This window comes from Nicotiana tabacum, chromosome 4 (assembly GCF_000715075.1).
Source record: "Nicotiana tabacum cultivar K326 chromosome 4, ASM71507v2, whole genome shotgun sequence".
Taxonomy (NCBI): domain Eukaryota; kingdom Viridiplantae; phylum Streptophyta; class Magnoliopsida; order Solanales; family Solanaceae; genus Nicotiana; species Nicotiana tabacum.
The window spans coordinates 88830362-88840133 of record NC_134083.1 but is presented as its reverse complement, the minus strand read 5'-3'; the positions used below and the strand labels follow the sequence as shown (position 1 = coordinate 88840133).

At 29.4% G+C, this 9772-nt stretch overlaps 1 protein-coding gene across 1 annotated transcript; it reads right to left on the bottom strand.

The window, feature by feature from the left end:
* Positions 1-4585: 4585 nt before the first annotated feature.
* LOC107820810 (jasmonate-induced oxygenase 2-like) lies at positions 4586-9581 on the bottom strand. Its single transcript, XM_016647155.2, has 3 exons — positions 8692-9581; positions 7505-7835; positions 4586-5160 (listed from the first exon to the last, which is right to left on the bottom strand). The coding sequence occupies exons 1-3, from the start codon at positions 9171-9173 to the stop codon at positions 4909-4911; spliced, it is 1065 nt and encodes a 354-aa protein (XP_016502641.2). The 5' UTR covers positions 9174-9581; the 3' UTR covers positions 4586-4908.
* Between the last annotated feature and the right edge of the window lie 191 nt (positions 9582-9772).

Sequence of the window (9772 nt, the reverse complement as noted above, 5' to 3'; positions counted from 1 at the left end):
GCATTAGGCAAAGCTTCATCACATGCCAATTGCCAAACAAGGTCCTTTCTAATGTTAAAGCTTTTTTGGAGTGTAATCCGCTACTCCGTTCTAATGTTTAAATGGTTCTTTATTCGATAATTAATAAATGTGATAACAAATTAATTGAACCAGAAATTCTTTCGATAGTTCCAATATAACGTTGGTTGTAACGTATAAGATCGTACAAAAAGAGATCAGATAAATATATAAGATCACATTGATCTAGAGTATTCGGCTTACAGATGGATGTTACCCGTTATATATACCTTATTGTTATTTTAAATATAATATTTATTTTGATTGATTAATTAAGTTTTATTGTAGCATATTATTAAATTCGTCGTTATTTATCGACGAAAAGCGTTCCTTTATATAACAATCGATTTGGTACAGTCGCGTTTTTATCTTATTTTTATTTATTTTGCCCTTTTTTATTATTAAATACTTCTATTTTATCCTTTACCCTACCTTTTTATATAATAAATCTATATAGTACCCTACTTTTCTTTGTAACTAGATAATAGTTCAGATTGATGTCTTAGACAAGATTTTCACCAAGGAGATTCATATAAAATAAAAAAGGTAAGCACGTGACGAAGCTAAAGGAATTCAACATCTACTATATATACACTATTGTTAGAACCCGCGCGATGCGCGGATAATTTGACAGAATATTAATTTTAAAAAAATTTACTTTAATATATCATATTATTTTAATAAATCTTAGTTGTTATTATATTATTTAATATAGTATACAGAAATATAGCAAAATCTATACAAAATCAAATGATATACATAGTATACATTTACTATGAATGACTTTTTATTAACTTGTCAATTGGCTTATATTTTGATATTACTTCTCTTTTAATAAAACATAGATACATACTTTTTTGATCTGAAAATAATTTTTTTAAACTTATGTTATGCTGTTCAAAATTCTTCAATGGTCTAAATTCATCAATAATTTTTTTGAGTGTTATTTATTTATCTTTTATTTTTAATTAATTCAAAATATAAATATCATATAACTATCTTTATCCCCTTCTTTTAGTACATTCTTTTCTACTGTAATATTTGATTAGTTTTCTCATTTGTAGTTTACTAAAAATTTAAATAAGGTCATGTTTTTTTTACTAAATTATAATTTTGAATTCATCAAAAATATAAAGAGATAAGCCTTTTATTATTTTTATAAAAAACCTACCAATATTTTATTATATATATATATATATATATATATATATATATATATATATATATATATATATATATATATATATATATATATGCTTATCTTATGTATAATATCCTAATAGTATCTTTATATTTTTGTATTTTTTATTATGAAATTATGAGTTCTATTTATTAACTAAAATTTCCTACATGAGAAATTCAATTAGTATATATTATTCCCTTATAACTATTTGTTTATTATGATTTTAGTTATGTTTATATGTATGACTTTTCTCATCATAATTCTGATTATAAGTCTTATATTTTCCCACAATTTGTTTTGGTTTCTTGCTTATCTAATTGTATTATTCATTAATTAATATATCTCTACATTGAATTTATACAGTTATATATATATTTTTATTTCTTATAATAGTTTTCTTAAAAATATATAGATATTTAATTATTTTATATTCAAATTCAAAAAAAGTAACGAATAATTATTAACTAACCTAACTAATTTTTTCCTAAAATTGGACACTTGTTAAATTTTTGTTGTGACACTTGGTATCATCACATTGATTTGCTTCTCCTATTCTATATAGATATTGCAAGTTTATCTTCATATTTCTGGTGTCTGACATCATGAAACAACGGAAAATAATCCCAATATTATATGAATAAATTTCACCAATTTTGAGTTTGTAACATAAAAGTCACTTTTTAACTTTTTTTCCACATAAAAGTCATTCAATTTTGAGTTTGTAACACAAAAAATACTTTTCTATATTTTTGTTACATAAAAGTCATCTAATTTTGGCCAAGTTGATTAAAAGTAAATATCATCTGAATTTTATATTTTGTACCAAAAGAATATGACTTGACACTCCAAAATAGCTAGTTAGCTTAATAAAACATATTACAAGTAATAAATTAAATTTAATAGAAAATATGATATGGCTGGCATTTCTTAACATTACTCTCCCTTGTGGTTTATGAGATTACGTTTATCTTCGTATTTTGATTTCCTTGTAACAACTCGAAGCCATGGGAACATATCAAGCTCATACAGTTTGCATTTGTCATTTAATTGCTTGATGCTCTAACAATGGCTCTTCTGCTAATTCAAAAAGTATTTATAAAGTGCATTAAACAAATGAATATTAATTAATAAGGAAAAAATAATTAAATTATATTTTTTACATTAATAATAATGAGTTAACAAAATTATTACAAAATCAAAATAAGAAAAGTAAATATAATATTCGTAAATCATAACTAAGATTAGTAAAACTTGGAGGGAGGTTTTTGAAATTATCCCAAATATAACTAACTTATTTTGGAGTGTCATATTATATTTCTGCTACAAAATATAAAATTTATATGATATTTACTTTTTAATTAGCTTGGCCAAAATTAAATAACTTTTATGTGACTAAAAATAGAAAAATATTTTTTGTGTTACAAACTCAAATTTGAATAATTTTTATGTGACAAAAAATAAAAAAATAAAAATTTGTTACAAACTTAAAGTTGAATAATCTTTTATAAATAAAAATAGAAAATAAATTTTAAATTAGAAATTTAAGATTGAATGATCTTATAATATAATATAATAGTAATATATTATGATACGATATGTAACCACCGACAAAACGTCTCACGGATTAAGCATGACATTTTGTTTTGGTGACGCAACGACCAGATGAATTCATTAAGATGAAAAGAAAACGTGATAAATAAGATCTTGCTTACTTACATAGACGTTGATGAATTAAATATAGAATATTGAAGATGACAATGTAGGGGTATCCTTGCAATTAAATATAGGGGCATCCTTGCAATCGTTCATAAATCGACATATTCAGAGAAATGCCAAATATATCCCTCTAGTATCGAAAATTATTTAAATTTACCCTTCGTTATACAATTAGTGTATTTGAACCCATACTGTTATACTTCAATTCAAAATTGCCCTTAATTTTAACGGAGGGACATGTGGCAGCTCAAGAATAAAACGTCCAACCTCCATTTTTAAACACCTGATCCAATTAAAACCACCCCTAATTTAACCCACTAGCCGACCCATATCCCCCATTCTCTTTTTCTTCGTATCCCCTCTTTCTCCATTTATTCCCAATCAAATTCAAACAAATTTCGATAAGACAATAGTACTGGGAAAGAAGTTATGTTTGCTATTTGACTTCATCATTGATATTTCTCATCGTCGATATTATCGATGTTCCCGCCGGCGAACCGAAAACAGTCGCATCTGAAACCTTTTCATATCTTACTAATTGAATCGCTATAGTTGATCATTCTTCGTTTTTCCACCATCACTCCTGCTCCACAGTTCCATCTCAGAAAACCCATAGCCTTTTTCATACGAACCAAATGAAAAGACATTGGAACTGGGTCTAATTTTTGTAGTCACTTATCTTTGTCAATCTTACTTATAAATATAACTGCAATTGATGCACAACAATTTCTTTTTTGGAATTGAGGTTTCCAACTCATTGTTATGCTTATTCTTATACAAGTCCAATCAGTAGCATCATCACACAATAAGAATAAAAATGTGATAATGATGCTAGATGTATTTCTATGACAGATACGTATCCGTGATTTCACGCTAATTGAATGGGTAATAAGAAATAGAGAAGCAGATAGCGAAAAATCGAGCAATGCAAATGAAGAAAGTCAGGCCTTTCATTGGTTAGAAGCTAGTATTCAGTAAATGAGATGGTGACCTTTGTCTCTTTAGTTCCATGGCGGTAAAAATTATTCCTGCTTTTTGTGATAGTCTTAGATGAATTGTTCTTCTAAAATAAAAATTTTGGAATAAAGGAGAAAATGATGATATAACATTGAGAGATGGTTCTTGTTTATAGGTGAATAAGAAATGAAAGATGGGAGACGAAGGTTTGCTAAGAGAGAAAAATGAGTTGGCGGATAGATTTTTCCAGTGAAGTTTCGGATGGGTCGGCTAATGAGCTAATGGGTTAAATTAGGGATGGGTTTTAATTGGATCGGATATTTTAAAATGGAGGTTAGGCTTTTTGCTCTTGAGCTGCAGCGTGTCCCTCTGTTAAAATTAAGGGCAATTTTGAACTAAAGTATAACGGTAGGGATTCAAATACACTGATAGTATAACAAAGGGTAAATATGAATAATTTCCGATACTAAAGGGATATATTTGGCCAATTTCCATATGTGAAGAGAAGCTTATGCGGACCACTTTTTAACATTTAATCAGATAGAACCAAATAAAACAGGGCCATAACTTCTTATCACTTCCATTTATTTCATTTAACAGTTTCTTTATTAATTATACTCTTCTGTTGCTAATTAAACAGCAGGATTTACAATTCATTTTAAATCGGCATAAAGACAGTTGATCACCATTTTGTCAATTTACTCAAAATAAATATGGCAAAAGAAAAAAAAAACAGGCGTTGAATACCGAATAAGACTCCCCCACCCCCTTTAATAAAAATCCAGTAATGTTTTTCTGTCTGTGAAGATCCCATCTGAACGCTTTTTACTTCTAATAGGTCATGAACGAGATCAGTCATTCTTAATAAGTTCATAAGAAATGATCATACTTCTATAGTACATCGTATATCTCATAATAGAACCCATTCTTCTATTCTTTCTCGGATGCCGGTGACTATTCATAGTAATTACCTTATTCTAGTAATATTTTTGCAGTCATCTTGAAGATTTTTGGGATTTCCCTAACTGTGATTTTCCTTGAGGGCCTTTTGTCCTTATGTAGAGTCTATATTCATTAAAAGTCATTGGTGGATACAATGGAGGATTGTGTGGTGTTACCAACTCTTTAGCTGGTTCTATCATCAAATCACCTCTGGGATTGTAGAAAAATGCAAGGGAAACTCGTTCTTCTTCTGAATTTACGATTACTCTATGCTCTACACTTTTGTATATAGCATTGCTTAGTACCTACATAAATAGAGCAATAGAGTAAGTGCCAAAAAAAGTAAATGCCCTTAACTATTTAATTGGTGATTTTGTTTGAAGTTTTCCAAAAGCTGAGTTTGCAAACAGGTTAAACAACTATTTTCTCCAAAAACTAAAAAAACTAAATTTTTAAAAACGTTAAACAAAATTAGTTTATGAAATCCAATTAATCATGGGATAAAAAGGTAAATGGAGGAGCAGGAGATGCAGGGTAGTTAATATCGTTGGCAAGTACTAACAGCCAAATGTCACCATCTTTTGGCTCACATTTGGGACCTAATGTTTCTGTATATTGAAGTTTGTTTAAGCACACTTTTTACCCCCTTTTGTAAAATCTGTAAAAAAGAATTCAAACAATATACTTGGTTAATTTTCCTGAGAGTTTTCTTTTGTGAAAATTTCAGCCTTCTTGGCAAGAAAATTTCTTAAGTCCGATGATGAATGATGTTCTAACTGAATACTATTTCTCAAACAATAATTAACTCTTACTTGGGAGTATAGACCAGTTCTAATGAACAAAACAACAAATATTACCGCCAAAGATTTTGTGGGATAAATATAGGACACTTTTGCAGCACTTTTTCTAGAGATTTTAGGTTTAAGTCTGGGAATGAAAAAATCCTGGTATGAAGCAATTTCTGTTGTAATGGAGTCCCAAAACGGAACCAGATACCATATAGAATTAATAATAATAATAATAATAATAATAATAATAATAATAATAATAATAATATAGTATAACTAGAAAAGTAAAGGTACAATCACATGGATCATCTTTAATATTCAATTATTTAGAAACCCTACCCTCCAAACAAAACAAGAAAACTAAAGGAAAAAGAAATAGAATGGTGTATTGGCATCTTGATGGGCAATGTGGATGCTAGAATCTAGTAGGGTTTTCAATTTTGGTAGTGTAGTGACTGCAGTCAAAGATTGCCTATTGTACCTTATCTTTAGATAGAAAAAATAGAGTTGAGGTACTTTCACCATTTCCCCACGTGATTAAATTAAATATACGATTGTCGGCAAAGAATCTATAGCTATTTTTCACTTTATAAAAAAAATTGGATAGTTATTGTATTTTAAAGGGTTTGTGTTATTACATAAAAGTATTTGGAAATAGCCAAACAACTTTTTTCAGTTTCTTAATATTGTTTAATATTGAATGAATACACAGGAAAAAGTATACGAACTTTTAAAAAAACTTCTTTGATCCAAGATTTAACAACCACGTGTTTTTGTATTGCCATAGTTCATATATCAACTTTTCCTCGGCTGTCCACGTGATAGGTTCATTAATTATAAATTCAAGTATTATGACTTTTGTAAAACTTATCTAAAAGCGTCATTACAATTGGTCATACTTTAAAATGTTTTTAAACTATATCCTCAATGATCTATATCACTAAAAAAATCTTGAAAAAATTTACAAAATATATGTTACAGTTGCAATATCTCTTTCGAAACATTAGATGGGATTTGATTGCATTTGGTCTTTGTGCATGCGCTAAAGACTTTTTTTTTCTTCTAATTTTTAAAGCTGTTGTAGCTATCTAGTTTTCTAGTGGGGGAATGACTTTTGAATTGTATTTTAACATCAATTTCACTTGAATGTGAGTAAAAATCATAATTTCATCTAAATAATTTTCAAACAAGATGTTCAATAATTCACCACTATATTTACTATAACAGCTTAACTATTTGCAAAATACTGAGAATAAGTACTACTCCATTCTTTCCAAATTATTTATACTTTTTGCTTTTCGAGATTTAAACTATGATCAATATTTTGAAACATAATTTTTTTTATTATATTGACATGAGAAGATTTGCAACTTACAGTACTTTTATAGTTTTTAAAAATTTTGATTTTGATTTTAAAATATTGAATTAGATCTAATTCAAATTTACTTTTTAAGATAAGTCTCAAAAAGCAAATTTTGGGAATTGGAGCGAGTAGTATTGATGGTCAAATGGGTATTTATCTAAAAGTTAATTAAGACTTTTCCTTAATTAAACAGCTGGTTGATGCAATCTACAATATGTCTTTAAATATATTGTTTTCAGCCTTCTACTTTATCCGAACGTACTGACACAGCATTTGGTAAGGCATGATATTAATTAATATACGCACGTTTATAATACTTTTTGCTTTACCAGGAACAAAAGCAAATTAAAGTGGTACTGACTGTTGGTTTATTTGGAAATCATATGAAAACAAGACCCCTCCCATGTGATATGTTCCATTTATGTCCACACAAACACAACATGTGAAATTTTTGAGTAGTAGCTAAAAAAAGAAGTTAATTTTTGTAATTTAACTCACCTGAATTTGATCACCAATATTGACAATGAAAGCATGCGAAGCTGGTTTTACCGTAATCCAGTCGCCGTTCCGGCGAACTTGAAGGCCGGCGACGTGCTGATCAGGGAGAAGAATGGTTAAGCCACCAGGATCCGAATGTGGAGAAAGACCTAAGGTTAAATCTGGTTGTGGACATTTTGGATAAAAATTAACCCTTAAACATGCTCCAATATCATTCCCTCCAAATGCATCTTGCAAGTAATCCTCTCTTAATCCAAGATTTGCTGATAATACCTTCATTAAACGCCCCCCAAAATTCACCACTTGTTTTGAATACTCTTCAATTACTTCCCTGCATTTTTGTGACGTAAAGCGTTCAAATTTATACATTGATCAATTGTTAGAATTTTTTTTGATAAGCAGTAGATGGTAAAAATATTTACTAACTTGCTACGTCCTGATAGTTTTTTTATATACTACTTCTTTTTGTGAATCCATTTGACTGAGCGCGGAGTATAAAAAAAAAAGAGAAGACTTTTGAATTTGTGGTGTAAAATGAAGTATGTATATTTTGTGTGGCTATAAATCATTGCATAAAGGTAAATTGTTTCCAAATAGGCAAAGATGCCATTCTTTTTTGGTATGGGATAAAAAGGAAATAAGTTCACATAAATTGAAACGGATGGAGTATATATTATCAGTGTTATATAACTTAAATCTTTTTTTTTTTAATAAAAACTCCAAATTCGTAGAACTATAATAAGAACTTAAAAATAGAAATTATATTTATATAAGAAATAAAAAGCAAACTGTTAAAAACGGAATTTTAATTTTCTTTTACTTTTTGAAAATAAAGTCAAACAAATTGTATGTTTTTACAGGAATTTAACACAAAATACCAGGCACAAAAAGATTTTCTTCAAAAAATTTCCAGAAAACTACTACTATTTGAAAACCTAATTGCTCGGAAAATAATTAAAACAAGACATCAAATTGAAACCCATCTTACCTTTCTTATGTTTTTTAAGAAAAAATGTCTACCTATCTTTTAAAGAAAAAATGTTACACTGTAACAGTAACCACAAAAAGGGCAACAAATCTTGAGGCCCCATAATCTTCCTAAAATTGAATATAAAGAAGGAAAATCAGAATATAACAGTAGAGTAACTTTCCAAGAAAAGAAGTGCGGCAGAGTAGTACGTACGTACCTTAAATAAAGAGGAAGAGCAGGCCACTTTTTCTGGTCTTTCAAAGAACAAGGAAGATAGTGAAGAAAATAATAGTCACTCCAATCCAGAATGGCAGCTTTCTCTACACCAAGACGGCTGCCATAGCCTTCGTAAGTCTTGGGTGAATTGGCGTAAGACTGCTTCATTTCCATGGGCTGGTGAAAGAATTCTCGCCATACTTGTCTGGCTTGGTCCATGAGCTCTGTAGGAACCCCGTGGTTCACCACTTGGAAGAAACCCCAGTTCCGACATGCCTCTGATATTTGCTCAACTAAACTTGTGCTTTCATCGTTAAACAATCCCTGAAGATCAATGATCGGGATGTTAACATCATTAGTATGTAATGATATTGGCCTCTCCGTTGGTGGCTTCACATATCTATCTGGAATTTTGTAGATGCCACTATCTGATAAAGATTGTACTCGGACTATGGGTTCTGGCCAATCTCTGGGGTTATTCATTACTACTACTAGTTTCTTTTTTCTGTTTTCTTTCCCAATATGGTGTCTGATTATCTCCAGCTATAATACAAAGCAAAGTACGATGATGATGGTGATTAGACACTACTTTACTTTATTAATACTAAGAAAATGCGCTAAGCAATAAAACGTCCGTGTTTGGGGACACGTATATCAGGTTAAAAAAGAAAAAGAAAGGCAAGAAAGACAAGAGGTGTTGGGGAGTTTGCAATTTGCAAATGATATCTAAATTTAAAGAGATAAAGGATTGGAGTAGGGGGAGGCATAAAAAAGTTGGAAGGTTGGGTGGTGTTATGTATTCATGAAATGGACGTGAATGAAAACGTGAAATATGTGCTCTAGAATATTGGTGATGTGGGAGTAATTAATGGAGGAAGCGAACGATGAGTCACAATTAACTTTAGCATACATATATATATAATGGAAAGCTGACTTATGAAGCGGCCAACAACGACATGTCTTTTTTTTTTATAGTATTCGAAATATAACTAATTCAGATTCACACTAAATATAATAATAAAGCTGTACAAATTGAAAGGTTACGCTATTCTCTTATTAAGGCTGATAAAAATTCAACTATC